The 23,951-nt window shown below is 34.3% G+C and overlaps 1 protein-coding gene across 1 annotated transcript in view; it reads left to right on the top strand.

Annotated features, from left to right (window-relative positions):
• The window catches only part of LOC149538823 (zinc finger CCCH domain-containing protein 19-like), a 98,363-nt gene extending 74,633 nt beyond the window's left edge, over positions 1–23,730 (top strand). Inside the window, exons 9-10 of the mRNA XM_089800147.1 lie at positions 21,180–21,334; positions 21,433–23,730. Of these exons, the coding sequence (XP_089656273.1) occupies positions 21,180–21,334; positions 21,433–23,504 (2,227 nt within the window). The 3' untranslated portion in view covers positions 23,505–23,730. The remainder of the gene's footprint in view (positions 1–21,179; positions 21,335–21,432) is intronic.
• Positions 23,731–23,951: the final 221 nt, after the last annotated feature.

The raw sequence follows: 23,951 nt of genomic DNA, 5'->3' as shown, positions 1-23,951 counted from the left end.
TTTTTTTAATTCAATAGGCCATTGTTATGGCTTTTGCTTTTTATTCTTTTTACAATTTACTGTCCTCTTCTGTTTATGTGTATGCATAGAAAAAAAAAGATCAGCTGAAGTTATAATGTGGAATGTACTATTTTTGTCTTGCTATTTTTTTTTCTGTTAGTTAGGAAAGGACAGGAAATGAGCTTTATAGTCCATGATACCAGCCATTTGCTTTTTGGCCCCATACTCCTTGCGGGAGGCACCTAACTTTGTTACAAACAAAGCATACATACCTTAACCCCCGTGGGATTTGAACTTGTGATCTCTCTTTCAAAAGCATAAGTTCTCCATCACCAGGCCAACTCAGGCTGTACATTAGGCTTTTGTATTCCTATTCTTTTAATATTCTCTACTATTTTATCCTTTTAGGAAGATGTAGAACAGTATTTGCCTTTTTAACTGTATGATTTGAATAAAAATGCTTTTGCCTTTAACTGTATATATACATGCATGCATGCATGTATGTATGTATGTCTGTGTGTGTTTGTGTGTGAGTATGTGTATGTATGTATGTACTATGTATGCATACATTTATATTTGCCGTTACTTCTTTTTTCTACATTCCATATATTATAATGTATCTCTGTCATTTAATAAAAAAAGCTAAACGAACTATATAAATAAATAATAGAATTATAAATGACGGATATATTATACTGTATAATATATGGAATGTAGAAGAAATAAATAATATAAATAAATTGTGTGATACATTTCTGTTTTGCCTTGAATTGTTTGAATTACTATGATCTAATACAAATACATTTCTTTTATATTTCTAATATGGATTGTAGAAATATTATGTATCTCTATCATTCATATTTTCATGCAGGAACTATCTGTAAATGTTAACAGTGTAAGTAAATAATGAAGTGGAAATGTTTTGGCATAATAATTTGGACATATCATAAAAAATGAAGCTTTAGTAAAGCTGTGAAATTCTCTCGTCTAGCCAACACGCCTCCAAAGTCTTCACTCTTCTGCTGTTTTTTTTCCCTCTTTGGCGACCAAGATTGCAGATTAGATGTCATATGGTAGGTATTATAACATTCTCATGTGTTTTTTTCATGATTTCACTGTTTTTTCTGGTTTTCACACCGTTTTAGGGTTTCTGATTTTCTTGCTGATTGTTGCCCATTTTTTCAGCAACTTAGTCACGATTTAAACGCAAGTTTTGTTGAAATTCAGTCAACGATTATTATGTGATTTTCAGGGAATAATTTGGGACAGGTGCTTATTCTGGATTAATCATGAGTAGTTGCAAATTTTCCGTCTTTTGTTTCTCTGAGTTCTAGTATATCTTGTACAAGGATTTGTAAGTGTTGGTTTTCTCCCAAGTTATGATGTCAATCCCGGGGTACAAAATTTGAATACAATGAAAGGTTTGTGAGGTTTACAAGGGGATCTCATTTGCCAGATTGGATGTCGCTTGGTTTTGACCCCAAAACAACTTACCTTGACCTTCTTAATCTTTTGTTCATTAGTTCAGCAACATAATTCTACTAATTTATTATGGGAAGAATTGCAGCAGCTTGTTGTGCACTTTTTGATCAGCTTTGGGTGATAGAGGTTTTCTAGGTCTTGTGTTGTGTTGTAACAAGCTCAATGGTAGTCTTCTTTAATTACCAACAAAACACAAAAATCTTGATTTATATTTTCCTTTAAAACCAATCTCTATCAATCACTTGAAGGAAACAAATTAATTTGAGTAATTTATCTGGGTGGAACATATCCCTGAGTGAAATGGCAATTTGTTGTCAATCCCAAAGGTCCTACTCCTCTTCCTTAGAGGGACAGTGGTTGGAAAAGTCGAGATCTTGTACTGAAAGGCCTCATTATAGTTATCATAATTTGAACTTGTTATATGTTGTTAGTGACTATTTTGCTAACTATTTTGTTAGTAGCTTGCCAGCACTGGGTGTTTGTTAAGATACCATTGTTAACTTTTTGTGTTCAATGATTGTGGTCTACTTGGAAATTATCAGGCACATTAAATAAAATTTTTGTGCTACCGGAAGGAAGTCTGATTTATTCAGCTTCAGAATTTTCCTTCCCCTTGGGATGTTATGGATTGTTCTGGAGGTATTGGTTTTATAGCCAGCCCACTGATGGTGGATAAACCAAAAAAGAAGAGGGGCTCTAAACTAGAAGTTTAGAGGCTTTAATTGGAAGCTCAGGAAGTGATTGGTGAGGATACTCAATGGACTATGGCAAGCCGCTTTTTCTACAAGGTGAATAGGGATATTGCTGTTGATTCTTGATTGAGTTTTGTCTTTGTTTTTTTGGGCTTACAGCACTTGTGCCTCCATCTGAGATGATATGTAGGCTCAGATTTGTTGTCTTTTGGTCCTTTTGTAGGTTTTATCTTTCCCATAGTTGATGGTGGGGAATTATTAGGTTTTTTTAGCTGTTTTAAGCTGTTTTGGGCTGCTCTCCTATCTTATTGGTCTAAATTTCTTAAATGCTGTTGTAAGCAAAGGTTAATAAAAAAGAGCAGAGGGATAATTGGCATTACATTAACAGTTGGATCGAAAATTGCATAAGCTTAAGGCAATTTGGCAAAAAAGGGATAATTCAAATGAAAACAGGCATCATCTAGACAAATATGGAAGTTGAGGATAACTGGCATTTTTATTCTCCAATGATAAAAGTGATGTAAAGATCCAAAAATATTTGACCAATCAATTGAATTTTCTTTGTTAAGACTAGATTTTTCGTCTTCGAGTTGAAAGGAATTATTTCTTCATATAACATTTTACCTATTTGGAGAGAATGGCCAATGAATGTATATTCTTGTTTCTTTTTTAGGTTCCCCTATAATATTATCATATATGAAAACTCGGACTTTGAGTGGACTTGGCAAGGCTGACCTATCTTGGCAAAATACCAATTTGTAGCGAGTCTCACATAGAGTTCGAGAGTCCAGGGCCTTGGGGACTTGACTAGGGTCACTGACCTTGGGACTCACCAGGACTCAGAGTGTCCTGGAATTATGAGTACTATAGAATCTCATACTTGGAAAACTCGCCAAAGCCAAAAACTCTCCAAGGTCTTACAAATAAATTCGGGGAAAAATTCATCCAGTTTTCAGCAAGAACTTGACAACTTAAAAAATTGCTTAAATTTAACTAGAAATGCTTTTTTAGCAAAATTCAATGAGAAGATACATCCAGTGAGTCAATAAATGAGAACACAAAACAAACAAGCTTAGTCTAGATATATTTAAACATAAAGTGGGTTTAAAGTCGCATTCTCTTGAGGAATACTGATGGCTGGAAGAAAAATAGTAATTATTTATGTAAAACTAAAAGTAAATACATCACTCCAATTACATCTTCCTCTTTTCAGTTCTATTAACTAATAAAAACTAAGCGAGAGGTAGAACTAGAGGGTCTGATCTTAGAAGTTTGTGCTAGGCACGATTGCCTTCTTGCTCGGTAATGTCTAACTCAATTTTTGGTTAGTCCTCAATCTTAGATATAGCTCTGCCTCTAGCTTCTCCTGGCACTAGCAATGGCTACTCATTCAACTAAATGTCATCCAACATGAAATCAATCCACCCTCCTGCAGAGCCCGACTCTCCAAATCATTGATGTCATCCTCTTCAAAAACTCTGCTTCAAACCCATTGCAAATGTGCTTCAAACCCGCCTCAAGTACGCTTCAAATCGATCAAAATCAGTTTGCAAGTGTTTGAAAGACTTTTCCCCTTTCAGCAATATATAAGTGAAGAAATGAGAAATGAAATTGATTTGGCCTTTTTTCCCTTTAACAAAAACTCAGAGAGTACTTGACAAGTTCTTGCCAAAATTTTTGTAAGTTTTTGGCAACAGTAAAAGTCATAAAAACTTTGCCAATTTTTGCAATTTGGCGAGTACTCTGCCAGTAGTTCATCTATATAAATATTTGATTAAGTCAGGAATTTACGTTTCCAATTTATGGGAAGGGCCCCAATTGTTAAAGTATGATAGCTATGGTCAGATACTAAGTCACAAGGTTTGAGTTAAGCAACTATGAAATTTGGATAAAATTTGAGACCTCAAAAAAGTCAGAAAAAATTCGACATTAAATTCGCCTATATAAATTAATTTTTATAAACTATAAATAATAAATTTAAATTTAGATAAACATTATACAGAACAATATTGTAACTTAAATTGAAAAATTATATCTACTACTATTTATCACATAAAATAGTAATATTATCTATATATAAAAAACACTATATAAATAATAATAATGATGATGTTGATAAGATAAAAAATAAAAATAAAAATATCACAGTATATATAAAACTAATAATATTAACATATAAAATAATATTATCTAAGCATATAAAACTATAGTATAAATAAATAATATTTACCACTTGATTATATTTTAATTTGAAGTGCGCTTCAGGTATATAAACTTCATAACATAAAAAATTAAAGATGTACCCGACTGGCATTACAATTATTATTATACAAATAATAAAAATAATATTAACATACAAAACAATATAATTTTAATATATAAAAATTAATTACGGATAAATAATTTGGAGTAAGATCATTCATGTATTCTATTGAAATCTGGACTTTATTTGATCGTGTTTGAAGCTGATTCAGAGGAGTATATGCTGTTCGATGAATAATGTCTTCTGCTTTTCGTCCATGCCATAGTGTAACATGAAACCTTTTCATAATGGTGCTCACAGAGATGATAAAAACAGAGACATAAACCTTTGTGTAATGGTGCTCTAAGAGACGATAAAAACACGGATAGGGAAAAAAACAGATTAATGCCTCTTCGTGCAGGTAAAAAAAATCAGAAAACCCTTGAAGACATTTTATTGAAGACTGCTTGATATATCTGTACGAATATTAGGCGAACTTTAACGAATTTTTTGTTGCTGTTTTGAAGTTCGCGGAATTTCGAACCTGATGGTTGAAATTCACCGAACTCTGTGACTAAGGTCAGATACATGCATGATATATATACTGTATATACTGACATGTATATACATAGATTATAAAACTGTTAATCATCCATGTACCAGATCATAGTTGTGAATCCAACTATATTTGCAAATCTGCTTGTACAGATTATCTATGAATATTTCATTTTTTACTATCTTCAGTGATTACAGATAATATTGAATCAGATTAAGTCTGATTAATATTCCATGTTAGGCGATCTCATATTTATATATATTTTAGTTAATGCAGTATTAGCTAATCCCGATTATGATTGGGGTTCCTCTTTGTAATGAACAGTTGCATTTTGGGGCATGTCCTAAATGGACGTGTCTCCACCATGTGGATTGAAACGATACATAACCATGAATCGATCTGCCTAGATGCATCGAAATTCGTAAATGTTATCTAGTACAGATCCAGCACAATCAGAGATATATCAGACTTGTAATACTCAGTATTTGTAAATTCTAAAATTGCATCTCTCCTACATTTGGCATAAGATCAGGATCTTCATTTCCTGATTCAAACCTGCACATATTGAATCAGAGACTGGTAAAATTCAATCCTGAATTACAAAAGACATTCATGCCATTAAATCTGATAGAAATTTAATCATCATTAACATGGTATCAGAGCAGAGTCAAAGAAATAACCAAACTCTTAAAACTAGAGTACGCAGATGGCGTCAGAAATTTTAATATCGTAAACCATAAGCATGGAATCAGCGACAGAACAGGCTGACAGGGGTCTTCAACAGTTATAAGAGATATCAAAATAATGGATGATGTTTATACAAATATAGTCAATGGTATTCTAATGTCGCCTGACTCAGTCTTAAGGAACAACGATACAGGTGGACAAAGAAATCATTACATAGCCAGTGATTGATAAGATAGCACGCGGGTCAATGTCATTGGGCAAGAAATACGTATAACATTTGCAGCAGGTCCACACAAGACCGAACGAGAGTGACTTGTAAGCAGAATAAATCTAACATGACACTTATAATAGCGTCCACATCAGTTTTGTGTGATTGGTGCTTTTCAGAGTGAAATTTAGAATTCTTTATGAATTAAGACACTTGAGAGATTTTTTTGTGATTATTATTGCAAGCCTTGTCATGCTATCACTGTGGAAATAATGAGTGCAACTTATTGAAGAAAAAGATACAGGGTAAATTTAGTCAAGTCTATTTTTGGGGGAGGATAACATATTGGTCTTTCCCTTTCTCGAAACTTTTCATGATGCAAAATTTGATATAATAGCCGTATATGATTGGGTGGAATTATAAGGAGTTTACCATTGCATGTCGATAAGAAAATAGATTTATTTTTAACATGGTTAATATTTGATTATTGGCATCAATAAAGGATCAGGACTTTCTTTGCATTTCAACAAAGACATTTAACAAGTATTATCTGGACTATTGATTGTAATAGCATTTCTACCAGAGAAGGGTGGTTGGGAGGTCTACTATTAAAAGTCTCAGTCAGGAACCTCCTCTATCCAGCTGGAACTAGTTTGTAAATGCAAACTAATATTTTATAGGAGAAGAGATAATAAGATTGTATTGGTCCAACACTGATACTTGAGGAGTTTGCTGGTACAATATAGTTCTGCCTAGGCCCCTGTGAATGCATATAAAATATCACAGACAATGTATTATTGACATTGGAGCCTCTGCTGGAAGGAAGGATTGAGTATCACATATATCAGATCCCATGATATTGTAGAACATCAAGGGTTGTCTACTGTATCCTTGTGCTGAAGTTTAGAATTTCACTTGATGGAATTGAAGAAGGTTCTTATATTATGAAGGTGACTAAGCTTGACATGCAGTTGGAAGACATAGAGGGCGAGTGGACAAAATAAGTCTGCTCATCCTTAAATGACCTATGAGCTGTTGCAGAGCTATGACTTACACTAATGTCTCAAAATCTTATAAATATATGGTGCAGAATATAATGTGAGATGACAAGACATTAAAGAAGGTTTGATTGATACATTTTGTGTTCTAGTTTATACTATCCTGTACTACCTTGACTTCATCAACTAATGTTGCTGAAGAAATATGGATTCTCCCTAATTTTGTTGTCCCAAGTTGCTATTCGCTCCACAAGCATAAAGCTTGTGAGTGGGATCCTTGTGAAAGTGCAAAAGAAAATTATTTATGTACCAAACTTGAGCATCGTGTAGTCCAATATAATTTGGGTCAAATTAACCACAGAGAGGGATACGTCTTCTAGCCTGGCGAATCCAAAGCACTCATGACATATGCAAACTGATTCTAGGAATCTTGGTCATATTCCAAATAAAATAGATGCCAAAATGTACAAGACAAGAATAGGCTATTTGGATGCATTATTTATTGCCGAGAGCAAGTATCTGTAAATACTTGGACTGATTGGTTATTTGAGGTTTGAAGTCATCTAATAGTCGCTTTAGATATAGAGATTAATGACTACAAAGTTAAAGGATAAAAACTCTATAAAATGGAATGGACCCTCATTAGAGCAACTTGTATCAATGATGTTTATGTTCAGATAAGTATTCATTATGTGAGAATTTGGCTTAGGGCAGAATTCACCCAAGACCAAGGAACTCAAACACAAGCACAACAGTAGACCAAAGAGAGAGTATGATCAGAATGACGATATATTCATTCAATATGCCATGTGCAAGTACACTAGGAGTGCCTGTATATAAAGGCCTCTGGAGAGCTTCTAGAATGCATAGAAGTCAGCAACATGATAAGTCATACAACCAGGCATATGTCCACCAGATATGGGTTATCCTCCATTAAGCACGGAAATAAGTGCGATGATGTGAGGATAAGCTTACAATGGTGTAGCACACAAATCAGTGGTGTAGACAACATGCCCTAAAAAGGGAGTGCAAATAACTGTGTTGTCTACATGACAATTCAATGAATGATGCAAACTCTAGTGTTGTAGACACCATGTGCTGAATTAGAGTTGCATACTTTTGTGTTGTCAACATGACAACTTATGAGAGTACACAAACTCCTAAGTGTGTCACCTAAATAAATAATAAAATAATGCATTAACCTAAGTAAACTTAAGTAAGTGTAAATAGTAAATACTTATTTACACCAACACATTATCCTAGAGTATTACATTCATCTACTTATTGTAGTCTCTCTCTCTTTTGTATTTCTATACGTAATATAAAGAGCTATTTGTCTTGATCTTTTCTTTTTGTCTTTGGGGATGTTCTTTCAAGAAAAAGAAGAATGGTGCATTAGTTATGCTATTGAGGCATTGTAAAGGATTCAATCTTAGGACTGTAGCTCCAAAGTGGTTTGATTTTAGTCATATGCTGATCGTGCTAGAAGATGTGAGTCTATTAAAGAAAATTATCTTCTATCATTGAAATTATGTAAGGTGTAATGTCTCCACTATTGGGGTTAGATGGGGAGAAGTAGTAACTACAAAAATAATTGGTAAAACCATAACAAAACCAAACTATTCTATCCTTAATTTGCATGTGTCATGTATATCTTATATGAATTTGAAGAAGTTATTAAATCTCTCCCTAATTTTATGAGCTTAATAGTTGTAACAAATGTTCTCCACCAAGCATGGCTCAGACCGTGTTACAATAATGCTTGGATCATATTACGACATTCATATAGAGTGCCCTCCATCAAGTATGCTTGGATTATGACATTCACAACGAATGCCCTCTACCAAGATGTGCTTTGATCATATTATGACATTCACAATGAATGCCTTCCACCAAGATGTGCTTGGAATGCATTATGACATTCACAACAAATACCCTCCACCAAGATGTGCTTGGATCATATTATGACATCCACAAAAATGCCCTCCACCAAGATTTACTTGGATCATAAATGTTATACCTTTCTATTTAATCTTTATTCCATTATACATTTCTATTATGATCTAAAATACTTGTTTATTAATTAAATTATTAATTCCATTATCTATATATCTATATAATCCGTATTTAAAAATAGATTTATAATATTTAAACAAAAACAACACAACATAATAAAATCGTAAAATAGTTTCATACCTTATGAGCTGACTCACGTGGCTCCCTCCTTTTCTTATATGAAGGAAATTATTATCTTTTCTCTATAAACTTGGCATCTTGCCTTGAAAAGCTCTTCATTTTAGTTGTGTAAACATTCTAGGGCTTACACGGCCTAGTCCAATAGAATTTCGGGTCTCTTTTCCAATCTTTATCAGTTCTCCTTAAAAGTCCCTCTTGATAGGATCAAAGTATTTGTCCTTGGGGTACTGAATAGATGATGGTGTTTAAACACCTAAATTCCCTCCTTAATGGCCACACAGGACCCTATGGTTCATAGAGAGGTTTGATTGTATATGTTTCCTCACAATAAGTGGATTCAGTATATCCCCTTCCTTGTTTTGGCAATCCTTTTCTATGCATTTGCTGATAATCATCATAAGAGTACATTTTTTTGGTCTCTATGTATTCCCCTATGCTTTAACCTATCCGCCTGATCCTCTTAATTAGGGTGGGCCTACCTCTCTATAAAAGGCGTGTCTCTTTAGAAATGTTGCTCCCCCCTTAAATAGGATGTATGTTTAGAAATTTAATTTAATGTATAATGCCTTTGTTTATTTTGCTTTATTGTTACTTTGAAGGCTATGGTTTGACCTTTGATTAATATAGATAGATTGATTAATATAGATTGATACTACCAATAGGCGGTCTGTGTATTTGATTACTTATATACCTTCATCTTTGATCTATGACAATATTTATAACTTTCATATAGATAGATAGGTTTGCATTTTTTCCTTATTTTATTTATTATTATAATTTATTATTTAGATTTTATCTCAAGGAGGGGATATTACAAAAGGATATCTTATTATGACGAGAGGGAGTGGCTAGAGGATCTGATTAGATTCATCTTCAAGGAAAGATGGATACTTCAATTCTTACAGTCATGGGACTAAGTTGATGGCTGAAGCATTTTTCAAATAAGAGGAAAATAGCATTTAGAGGGACTCTAATTACATTAGAAGCAACCTTGGACGAGGAGATTAGGAGGTTGACAAATGTTTTGGACCTTTAGAAGGAGGCCAAATTAGCATGAATGCTTGATGTACCCAAGGGGATAAATCCATAGTTTATTATATTCACTCATGTTACTATGGAATCATATTTACATTTGTGTATGGGAAGTTGCTCTTATGAACAATGTTGTGATTATTAAATCTAATAAATCATGTGCTTGATGATGAGTCCCTTGAAACAAGATATATTCCATGATTGGAGTATATGAATAGGACATGCCTTCGTGACAGAGGGAGCAACTTAAAGGATTTACATTTGTTGACATCAAAAGATAATGACTTAGAGGAAGTAAACCATGTCAAGATGGTTTCCCTAACTTTTAATTGTGGTAGATTATCATTATAGAATAGATGTTCGACATTCTTGCCAAGCCTCATGATAGAGAGAAGTTTTGTGTACTTTTGGGACAAGCTTGATACGTTGGAGAATGAAGCTGTAGCTAAAAAGGAACTTCAGCATCAATGATCTATTATTTGCATCCTTGCATATTCTTTCCTTTGGGTGAGAAGTTTGAGGTGAAAGCCATTGTTTTCACCCTATGGATTGAGCCATAGTGGATCCACCCTCTGATATGGTTCATGGTGGATGTCATGTATGTGGCGCCATGACAACACAACGTGAGAGAATCCGTGGTGTCTCCGTATAAAATCTTTTATTGCCATGTGTGTGATTCCATGATTTAATGCCCCTCCTGTGTACATTAATGAAAGGTGATGGTTTTCAAATATATACACTTGTATCTAACATTGTAAGGTGACGACTTTACAATGATTAGTTCTCTATCATGATGAATATCATCGTGGACATGTCATGATAGTTAGTATGTGTTGAACATTTTGATAGATATCATGAGACTTGATATCAGTTGCAGATCATTATTTTCTTTATTAGACACTATGATTTGTTGTGGTAGACATCATGAGACATGATGTTAGTGCACATACCATAAGAAGAATGTGGTGACTTGATATTCTTGAGCATATTATATTCTTAGTTATCACAAGTTAGGTGATATCTCTTTTCACAATAGATGAGCCTATTGTGATATATATACTTGATTAGATCTTTAGCTTGCCTAGCTGAGAGGGAGTGTATGTATGTATATACGTATGTGTGTACGTACGTACGTATGTGTGTATGTATGGGAAACTGTTAAATCATCCATATATCAGATCATAGCTGTGAATCCAGGTATATTGGCAAATCTGTTCGTACAGATTATCTGTGAATATTGCATGTACTATCTTCATTGATTGCAGATAATATTGAATCAGATAAGTGTGATTAATATTCCATGTTCGGCGAACACACACACACACACACACACACATAAGAAATATATATAAAGAATGCAGTCTTAACTAATCCAATTATGATCGGGGTTCCTCTTTGTAATGAACAGTTGCATTTTGGAAGACATGTCCTGAATCGATGTGTCTTTACTGTGTGGAGACAAGTCCATCTAAGGACATGTCCATTAAAACAATATATATAACCATGAATCGATCTGCCTAGATACATCGAAATTCATAAATGTTAGCTAGTGCAGATTGAGCATATACTGAGCATTTGTAAATACTAAAATTTCATCTCTCCAATATTTGGCATAAGATCGAGATCATCATTTCCTGATTCAAACCTGCACATATTAAATCAGAGAGTAGTAAAATTCAATCCTGAAATATAAAAGACACTCATCACATAAAATCTGATAGAAATTTAATCATTATTAACTCCCATAGACCCCTCTAATATATCTTAAAATATGTAAAGAGATTAAAATTGGTTCCAAAAGGAAATGAGATATACAAACGTAAAAGCTCACAACTTTGAGCTCATTTGTGCATTTGTAGGATTATATGACCAATTCTAGACTTGGCAGCACCAGGGGTGCTTATTGATGTTAAACAATTCTTGATTCTGCATTCTCTTTTTGACAAACCTTTTTATTTAAGTTTTATTAATTTTAATGTATGCTATTCTTTTATTTATTATTAGACTCTGAAAACTTCCAATTCCCCATTCTTCTTTCTAACAAACTTTTTTTATTGAAAATTTAGAAACTTCAATATTTGTTAGTTATATAATATACTAATAATAAATTAAATAAGTTTTATTTGTAAGTTCAATATTATTAATTCATTAGGGGCATGGTGAGATGTTAAAATTCAATGTTGTTATTGTTGTCACTTAGGCTCAAACCTCTGTTTGGCCATTGAGCTTGTTGGCTTTTTTCACTGCTGGGCCATTGCGCTTGTTCTTGTTGAGCTTGTGGGCTTTTTGTACCTGCTTGGCAGTACACTGCCTTCATGGGTTTGGACTGTGTTAATGTTGTGGATGGGGTTTTGCGGCCCTACCAAGTAGGCCTGGTTAAAGTTAATATTGACAAATTAAAACAAAGAAATAATCTTTAAATAATCAAATATTGTAATGTCCCTTGCTGGGACATTAAACTATTTAATATATATTTGTTGACGATTCATTTTACAGACCAAATATCTCCTTTTTCCTTATACAATTCTTCATAATTTTTTGATAATTTCCTTTCTCAATATTTAATATTCTATATATATGCATTCTTAGGGTCATGTCCTCTCATAATGAATATTAATTATATTATAGTAATAATATAATTATATTAATTACATATTATATTATTAATATAATTATATTAATTATATATTATATTATTAATATAAATTATATTTCTTATGTTAATATTAATACACGTACATATAATACATAATGTATGTACTTTAAATGTATTTACAATGTACATTATTAATCTGAATATTATATTTTATCACTTAATATGATATTTAATTGCCATATTAATATACTATACCATTATTAATATTATATTATTATTTATTTAATTATATGGATCTTATTCATGGGGACATCACAATCCTCCCCTCTCAAATTTGCTTGTTCCTCAAGCAATTTATAACTCAAATTCATTCTTTTCCTTGCATATGTGTTAAGCACTTGCAAAGTTTGCATGTTAGCAACATGAATGAAGACACAAAGTAGAGACATTAATGCATGAAGGCGCGATGCAAACACGAGGTAGACACACGAATGCATGAAGACATGAAGAAGACACGAAGAAAACATATTAATGCAAGAAGACATGATGTAGACACATAGTATATATGTTATAATCCTGCTTACAATTTGAAACAAGAAAAGGTAAGGAAATGTTTTATAGCGCTCCTTTCCCTTGTCTCAAAGTCCAAAGTTCTTGAAGATGCATATTTTTAACAACTTTTCTATAGTTGGTACTATAATAGGGTGTATAATTCTATAGTGGATGGTAGATTTATTGCTGCTCGAGTTTGGACACGATTAGATTGGGGCTCCCTCAGATTTTTGATCCATATTGGGATTCTCTTGCCCTAACGCGACCGATTTACTCCTCCCCCTATGCACACTCCCTACCCACTAGGAATATGTTTAATTTCATTATGGATGGAAGGTTTATTGCTGCTCGAGTTTGGACACGCTCAGCTTGGGGCTCCCTCAGATCTTAAAATCCATATTGGGATTCCTATGCCCCAATGCGACTGATTTACTCCTCACCCTGTGCACACTCCCTATCCATCATGAATTTAAGCACAAATATTTTGAATAATGTCTCCGTAGATCCAAGAGGGATTTCTATCAAGTTCGCTTATAGTTTTATTTTTTCAACTTAGGCAAAAAATTGGTTTACATGTCACACAAAACATTATTGCTCACATATATTTAATTATCTATAATCATAATGTACAATATATCAGATTTATTATTCCAGTCATTAATAGCTTTATTGATAAGTCATCATACATTTCTAAAATATATATATAATTCAAAATTAGTGAAATTGATGTATTTATTTCAAACAAATCACTAATAAGTAACATCTCATATTAATTAAAAAAAAAATTTAAAAAAAAAAAAAAAATATATATATATATATATATATATATATATATATATATATATATATATATATATATATATATATATATATATATATATATACTTACCTCATTAAATCACGAACATACCTTATGTTAATTTCATGTGCTTTTGATTTTAAGAATAATAATGCTACTGACTAGTTGTATTGGATAACCTCGACACATGCTCCAATCAAATATTTAATCAAATTTTCCTTTAGTCTCATTCGTTGTTTCTTATTGTCCCATCCATTATTTTTGTTTTATATGAATGACTGGAGATTTGGTTTCAAACCCTCATAATATTTTTTTTCATATTACAACCATATCCATTAGAATTTCAATTCACCGAGCTAAACTTCTGAACATTCCTTGTTGTCTGGTTTGTATCACTAGGTCGAACACCTTAGTACCATTGCCAACTTGATCAACCCTCTGGTATCCTTTAGTAGTGCCTCCACGCTGGCCTGATGAAGAACCTCAGCCACGATCAGCAAATTGCCTCTGTTTACAAACTCACATCTTCGATTAGCCATGGCTTGCAAAACCACCATGACCTCCTCGAATTACATCATTTCAAATACTGCCCCTTAATACTTGATAACGACCACGAGTGGCTCTTGAGCCAGCAGCCCTCTTCTCTTCAACCTAAGACTGGTAGCCATTGATGGTAATTGGTGATGCCTCTATGGCACTTTGAGCAGAACTTGACGACTCAAAACTCCACAAATCGGTAACGGAATGTTGATTGCCTATTACTTCTAACTTGAACACCCCCAGGTTTAATATGACCAAACTTCTTAAATACTTCCTCAAGATGAGTAGTTGTAGCCTTCAGAGGCAAGTTTTTGTAATAGATTAAATGTCCCTATGTTATTGACTGGATGACACTAGTGTCTTATTCAAGATATCCAGTTATCAATGCTCTTCCATCGCTTAATACTGCAACTTCCTCCATTCCTACCCTTATATTGTTTGCTGAACATATGTTCTTATTCCTTTATATTTGTTTTGAGGAATAGAAATTACTATATTCTACTCTTGGGTTTTCCATATCAATGGTCTTCCATCCACTGTAGTCACTTGGTAAAAGAAAATGTTTATATCTTAGTATGTTGAGACTGTCGTGTTCCATATCCTCCATGTTCTTGAAAACCAGTGCGGAAATTAGAATAACATTGGCAGTGAAGAACGTAATGCATTTCCTAGATTCGCTTCCAACATTTGCAACCATGAAATCATGTAGAATTTATCAAATTACATTTATTTTGTTTGAACAATATAATCTAAATGAGCTATTTTTGTTCTTCAAGTAAGTTCACGCAGGATGGCAGGATGATATCACTGGAATGTCCCATATTTGAACATTAGCTTATAAACTCAACTTTGTATAGATTTCTTCCCTTTTTTCTAGATGCAAGTCACCAAATCTGCATTGTTTCATCATATCTAACTATTACTTATATTTTCATGTTCTTCCCATCAGGATGGTAGGAACATGCTCTGATACCATTTGTAATGTCCCCTACTGGGACATTAAACTATCTAATATATATTTGTTGACAATTCGTTTTACAGACCAAATATCTCCTTTTTCCTTCTACAATTCTTCATAATTTTTCGATAATTCACTTTCTCAATAATTAATATTCTATACATATATGCATTCTTAGGGTCATGTCCTCTCATAATGAATATTAATTATATTTTATTAATAATATAATTATATTAATTATATATTATATAATTAATATAATTAATATTTCTTATAGTAATATACGAATACATATAATACATAATGTATCTACTTTAAATGTATTTACATTATTAATCTGAATATTATATTTTATCACTTAATATGATATTTAATTGCCATATTAATATACTATACCATTATTAATATTATATTATTATTATTTATTTAATTATATGGATCTTATTGATGGGGACATCACAAATATATTGTATGTATGTTTTTATATTTTTGAAGTGTTTCCATATCCAGCCGTATCCATACTTGGGGCCTTCAAAAAGCCCTATCTATAGCTCATGTAAATAATGTTTATCTATATTTTTGCTATTCTGTGGTAATGTGTTTTGTGTATGTATGAAAGACTGGTTTCTAGCTGTCACTGGGAAAATCCAGTGCGGGGAAGAGAATCTTGTCCCTGTTCTCAAATCTTTTGGTGGCTAATTCATATGCATACAGTAGTATAGCAGGGCATGACTATTCTACAAGTACAGTTATAGTCTTCTTTGGCAAATTTCGTTCTGGTATTTGGAGGGTTGGTCAAGGACATGTTGAGGAAGCTATTGCATAGTTTGGTGGTTGATTGAAGTATTTTTGAGAGATTATTGGGAAATGAGGTCCTCCTCTTTTTTGAAGATGTGCCTAGATCCTGCAAACTGCTGGGAATTTTTCTACTAATAATTAATTGGAGGTGGAGAAGCATACAAGAAAAATAATGGTGTAAATTTCAGCTGTTGGCCAATATTGAGTTATTGCAATTTTACAGTTTTTGTAAATTCGCAATATAGGCTCACAGCTTTTACAATATTTCAGGCCTATTTACATCTTTGGAAACAAGCTAAAATTCATTAAGAGTCTATTGGTTGTTTTTTTGATTTTGGGGCCAAGATAATTCCTAAATCATCTATCCAAGCTAGTTCAACAGTGAAACTCAAATTTTGCACTGTCAAGTCTTAGTGTGACGGCCCCATAGACTAAAGGCTAAGGAAAAATTGCTACAGACTAAGGAAAAAATTGCTGATTAGGGAAAACTCTCAACAAAGAGGATATAGATTTGGTTTAAGGCTTAGGAGTGACTTAAGTCACGATGTCATCTCCACTGGATGTTAAAGTGCACTATTGGGAGGACTATGCACAATAGGCAACAAGAAATGGCCAATTCATAAGGCGAATTGGAAAACATCCATAAAACATTGTCCTCTATCAGTGATTCCCTCCAAATGCTATCATTATCACAATCAAATTGCCTAATCCCCGTGTTCCAATCGATCAGGATGGATTGTTTGGAACTTTGGACAATCAATTGCTAGCACTCATTCAAGGTCTTAAAATTTGCTAGCAAAAGTAGACACGTGGAAGTTTGATTGAAAGGATTCAGTCACGTGGATTAATTACATAAATGTTTTTTGGATAGTCATTAGATCCCATGTAGACAAAAGTAACCTGAGCAATTCACTTGATATTTATGGTTGAATACCCATAAGAAGAAAATCTGTAGTGTCACTTGGTGAAATTTAATAGAAAATTGGAAATGCAATATAGCAATAGTCTATTAGAGAAGTACTTTAGCCTATGAGCTAAAATGCAATATAGGATTATATTCAACAATACCAGAATCTATCCTTGTTAGTGGAAACAATTATGAAGGAGAACTTAAATTTTCGTTTTTTTGGTGTGCACAAGGATCATATCCAACATGGGGTATATATTATTATTTCTCTATCATATCTAATTCTTTATCATGGTAGAGTAATATTTTTGGCTTCCAAAGCTAAGGTTTAGTAGCATAATAGAGAAGAGCTTCCCATCATGACATTCCCTTACCCTACTAGATGGGTCCTCAACTAATTGGGAAAAAAAAGCAGGATTTTTATTTTTCAACTGTTATAGGAAGGGGCCAGTGAGGAGAAAAAAGATGAGTAATAGAGTTCATGGATGAGCTAGAGGGAAATCAGTTGATAACTAATTGAGTATTTCTTGTCATGGACTTTTTGGTTATAGTACTCTGTGAAATCTTAAGGTAGCCGGCTTCTTGAAAATAGGGGGTAATAATGCTGATAGTCTCAAGAAGCACTCACAACTTCATCAATAAGAATTTAGCTTCTTGTATGAATTGTTTTTGCCTATTTAGCTCTTGAAGTGCACAACATGATTGCAAATTTGTGTATAGTCAGTTGTTCAGGGAAATGCCAAAGCATTAAACTTTCCATGGGAGAATGCTGATTAGGTTGCTATATGTTTGTTATCTCCATTCGTGGAGAAAATATTCTTTTGGGAGTTCAATAGTTGACTACATTCGGAATAAATAAGATAAACTTCCAGGATCTATCTTGTTCATTTTCACTCAATAGTACTCTGTGAAATCTTAAGGTAGCCGGCTTCTTGAAAATAGGGGGTAATAATGCTGATAGTCTCAAGAAGCACTCACAACTTCATCAATAAGAATTTAGCTTCTTGTATGAATTGTTTTTGCCTATTTAGCTCTTGAAGTGCACAACATGATTGCAAATTTGTGTATAGTCGGTTGTTCAGGGAAATGCCAAAGCATTAAACTTTCCATGGGAGAATGCTGATTAGGTTGCTATATGTTTGTTATCTCCATTCGTGGAGAAAATATTCTTTTGGGAGTTCAATAGTTGACTACATTCGGAATAAATGAGATAAACTTCCAGGATCTATCTTGTTCATTTTCACTCAATGGTTAGGACAATCGAGAGGTCTGTGCGCGAAGTCTCCACAGATGGTAAACTTCCATCAAGTGCAAAAGATGCTTAACAAGTGGGTAGACAGTTTTATTATCCAGTTGGTTTTATTAGAAGCATATGAAGCAAAGGTTTGTACACTGCTATATGTACATGCAATTTTTGGATATAATATTTGCCATTTTGGGGATATGTCAGAAGGATCATCTCGAAAAAGAGCTCATGATCATGCCATTCAACCAGTACTAAGGAGCCATCATCCAATAATAAGCCCTACAGTGTACCATATGTACAGAAAAGTGAGATTTAGATGATGGTACACAAGATGCTAGAGGTAGGGTTTATGAGGCATAGTTAGAGTGCTCAGTTGTCTATAACGGGAAGGGTGAATAATGAAAGATGAAGCTTGGCAGGTGTCTGTTGATTACAAAGAGCTCAACAAGTACACTGTAACTGATGAGTTCCACTTCTAGTAATTGATGCTTTGTTACTTGAGCGAAATGGTGCTATTTATTATTATCAATCTTGATCTTTGTTTTGGTTGTCATGAGATTGGATCTAGAGATGAGGATATCAACAAATGCCGCATCTACATGTCAAAGTTGATGAACTCTATTTTTAGACCATTTTAGTAAAATTTTTTTTGGTAAAGTTTGATGACGTCTTCATGTATAAAGAAAGATTGGAGGAACACTTGCAATAGGGGAGTCAAGTTTTGGACATTTTTGAACAGAATCAACTTTACGCTAAGCCATCGAAATGTGTTTTTGGGGTCAAAGAGATGGAGTACTCAGGCAATATTATTTTATGAGGGTGTCAAGGGAAGGGCTCAAAGGTGATGTCTAGGAATTAATGGTAGAATGCATGATATGCCAGAAAAATGCAGGGGAGACAATTAAGACTTTAGGTCATTTCCAAGACTGCAACCCTTATGTATTCTAAGATAGAGATAGGAGGTACACATGGATTTCACATTGGGTTGTCGAGGTCTGAAGGAAAAATTATATCATGGTTGTTGTGGATTGAGTCATGAATACACATTTTGTGCTTTTTACACCCTCATTTGTAGCAAGTATTGTAGCAATAGCCTTATGGATACCATTCAGAAGTTGCTTGAGACTCCAAAATTCATAGTAAGTGACAATGATCCTATAGTTACAAGTAAATTTTGGACCAACATCTCTCATAGCAGGACACTTGCTTGCTTGTGGCTTTTCATTTCATTTACTACCTTTGGTGTTTACCTTCAAATAAACAAGAGAGATGGGTGCAATGGTTGCCACTTGCCACCTATAGAATGGTGGTATTACACTTCTTTCCCATTTTATTGAAACTGTTTCCATTATCGGCACTATATGGGTAATATCCACCATCTATCACCTCTTCATTGCAAGAGTGATTAAAGGATAAGAGTAGTTGAAGAATATACTCAACAATAGGAAGAGTTACTCTCTAGCCTTTCGGAGATCTTGGCAATGACACATTACCAAAAGCAAACTAAAGCAGTAATCTGATTAGCACCAAAGTGAAGGATTACAACTATCTATGTTGATTTCATTAGAACAATCTTAGGACAAGAAGCTTGCACCTAAGTATTATGGCCCATATAAGCTTTTGTAGACAATTGGCAGAATACATGCAACTTGGAGTCATCTAAATGAACAAAAATATACCCAGTCTTCAATGTTTCTTGCTTGTAGATGGTAATTGAATGAAGAGTTTTAACCTAAACATGGTTACGGCAGTTCGATGAGGAAGGCAGAATGATTTTGGACCCTCAGGGTATCCTTCAAGCACATATCAAGAGGTTGCGGACAAGGGTTACTAAAATTTTTCCTCTCAAAGATGTTAGGCGGTGAAACTAAGATTTGTGCAAGAGCATCTGATGTTAATGTAATAATTTGCATTGAGGACACTGCTTCTCTTACGAGGGGACACATGCTACACTACACCTTTAACCCATCAATTGTATTGGGATATGCATAGCAGACTTGTGGCTAGCATAATCCGTAATTAATCTATGCGATCAATTTTTTAGTCATATAAGGTAGTTAGGTTGGCTTGGGTCACACCCATGGCCTGAGTATGATATATTTACTTTCGGAGGTTTTCCCTCACAAAGTGGCCCATTATTATGATGGACTATCAAGCATTTATTTGAGCTTCCCAGAGCTTTTACTTCATAAACATAATCTAAGATTTGAATTATTTGACCTCTAAATTTTGGTTAACAAACATGAAAAGAACATTTTTTTTGTTTTTGCTGCTTAGACAGATTCACCAAATTGACCAAACTTAAAACAAGTATGTGGCGAGTGACCATGTCATTTTGTTGGAGATATGGTATTGTCTGCTTGTATGTTTTTGCCCTTTGCGGAATGTCTTGATAAAATGGTCTAAAGGAGCATAATTTCCTGGTTCAACTTTTGTATATAATTCTATCTCCTATTATTTTCAATGAGAGCCTCAAAGCTTTAGATATTCAGTATTGATTAATAGTTAAATAAAAAAGGAACAGTTGTTTTAGAATATTTGTACTATCAACCAGGTGTATTTAGTTTACTAACACGGGGTGACATCATAGCTATAAATAATGGACAAAGATGACATGAAGCAATGATATAAGTTGTTTGTGCCATAAAACTTTTTGTGTTGTCAATCCTTGACTTATTTTGATGTCTCACGCTAAGGGAATGTGTTGAGAAGTTGCAGCTACTAAGCAGCCCTGATGAGCGTGCTCGAAAATTACAGGAAATTCCAGAGGTGATTGCTGATCCAAATGTAGATCCAGATTATGATTCGGATGATAAAGAGGACATGCCAAAAGGAAGCAATCAAGGTTTCTCAATTCTTTTTCTTTGAAATTTTTCTTTGAAATTTTATGGTGGATACTTTTTAGGCAAATTAGGATGATGAACTGTTATATTGGTTGTTCAGGTATGGATTCTTATCAATGGGATAATTCAAAGGGAGGGTGGGATGGTGTCCAACAAATATCGGGGAATACTTGGGAAAACAGAAAGAGTAGTACATCCTCACGTGGACAAGGATGGAAGAGAAGTCAATATAGTACGCAGAATCATGGCTGGTCTCATGATCACCTGGAGAATAATGTACAGAATACTAATAGTACAAATTGGAGCTGGGGAAAAGAGAAATCTGGAGATGAACAATCTTCAGGTTGGGATTCCCAAAAGAGTTTTGCAAGGGATGATGGAATCAAAATGGAAAAAAGTCTGAGTGAGAAAAACGTAACTGGATCAAATTGGTGTGGATCATATGCCAGAGTTGGCAGCTTGCATTCAAGTTCAGAGTGGCAGCAAGAGAAGGATCAAACACACAAATCGACTGTTATGGTAGGTCTCTTAACCAAGCCTCCAACTATGGAAGGCATTAGTGAAACAGGGAAGATCTGGCACTATAAGGACCCTACTGGCACTATACAAGGACCCTTTTCTATGTTGCAACTGAGGAAATGGAATATGAAAGGATTTTTCCCAATTGATCTGCGAATTTGGAGGACACATGAAGTACAAGAGGCTTCAATACTGCTAACTGATGCTATTGCAGGTAATTTTCAGAAAAAACCTAATGACTTGGAGGCTAATAGGCATTTTGATCAAACCTTTACACCAAATACACTAGTTACGATGAATGGAAATCCAGGGACTGGCTGGACAGCAAATGGTGCGTCATTGACAGGCTCAGAACAAAACTATATCTCTAAGATGTCAAATTGGAAGCCAGATGGTGGGCTGGTTTCTTCTACCAATGATGGAATACTCATGAAGAATTTAAATCACGAGTCTGTTGGATGGTGTAGCAGCAGTGACATACAGCTTGGACAGTCAGAAAACAATGGATGGGCTATGCCGGCTGTGCCTCAAAGTTCTGGGCATACGTTGGCAACTGTTGAAACTCCAATATCAGCAAAAGAAGGATTAAATTGTGAATTGACAGACCCCATGACTGTTCAATCTCATAAATCTTTGAGTGCAGGTTGGAATGCCAGTTCTGGTGAGGCGTGGGGTGCATCTAAAAGTTCTGAAGGTATGTTGTCAGGATCTCTAACTATTGAAAACCACAAGTCTTTAGGAGGTTGGGGTGGAGATTCAAATGAAGGTAATGGTGTACTTAAAAGTTCTACAAACTTGAGGTCAAGCCTGAGCACTATCGAAGCTTCCAGTTCTGGAAGAAGCAGTTGGGTTGGCACTAGCCCGTCCATGCTCAAAAGTGGAAACGATGGCATGCATCCCAATAGAGCTTTGGGTGGATCCCACATATCTGAAGTTTCTATATTGAGAAATGCAGGTTGGGATGGGGGTCCAACTAAAGGTTGGGTTGTGAATCAATGTTCTGATAGTTCTTGGAAAACTCCTTCGGCTGTTTCTATTGAAATTCCTGAAAACTTGAATGAAGGTTGGTGTGATCCAAAAAGTAGTGAAAATATGTTAGCATCATCTTCGCCCACTGAACCTCCAAAGACACTAATGGATGGTTGGGGTGCACATCAGAGTTCAGAAAGTTTGTCACGAACAGTTTCAGTAGTTGAGACTAGTAAGTCTACAAATGAAGGTTGGGGCGCACCTCCAAGTTCAGAAAGTCTGTGGCCAAAAGCTTCAGAAGTTGATGCTAGCAAATTTACAAATGAAGGTTGGGGTGCACCCCAAAGTTCTGAGAAAATATGGACAGCTTCTACAGCTATTGAAGCTTCGGAACCTATAACTGAAGTTGGGAGCTGTGGTCCCAATGAAAATTGGGTAGGGAGCACTCCTGGTGAAGGTTGGAATGCGTCTGGTAGAACTGAAAACATGGATAAGTTTACTAGATCAGACTCGCGGAATTTTCAGAGAAGTTACCATGACCCAGATTCTGTTGGAAAGTTTAGCAGCAGACAACCGCATGAAGGTTTTCGGCCCTCTAGAAATTCAAAAAAGGACATTCCTTGTAAGTTTCATGTAAGAGGCTTTTGTAAACGGGGTGGTAATTGTGAGTTTCACCATGGTTAACTTGTCCTATTACTCAAGTTGAATTGCTACAATTAATGTGCAATGAGTCATATCGCTGAAAGTGGAATTGCTTTGACAGTTTTATGTCAGTGCAATCACTTTTGTAAATTTTTTTGTAATACCATGATCGCTTTTGATTCTGTAATAAGGCTTCTTGCTATTCTTGGGTTTTTAGCTAACCTAGCATGCACTGCAAATTTTAATGAACAATGGGAAAATTGAGATATCCAAGTGTTTTATTAATTACAAAATATACCACGCATGAACATTCTGAAGTTTGAACAATGTGCAGAAGATAAATATGCTTGTTAGATGACATTAAGAACAGAAACATGTCCAAGTAATGTCTGTTTGAAAATTTTCTCTGTATCATTCCCTCGTTAAGCTCTGTATCTCTTTGATGCTAAGTATTTTTATCGTAGTTCTTTACTTTGATATTGATTTTAT

Source organism: Cupressus sempervirens, chromosome 9 (assembly GCF_028749045.1).
Source record: "Cupressus sempervirens isolate cs-2001-9-10 chromosome 9, ASM2874904v1, whole genome shotgun sequence".
Taxonomy (NCBI): Eukaryota; Viridiplantae; Streptophyta; class Pinopsida; order Cupressales; family Cupressaceae; genus Cupressus; species Cupressus sempervirens.
The sequence above is the reverse complement of the archived record's forward strand: the minus strand, read 5'-3'. Positions and strand labels throughout refer to the sequence as shown.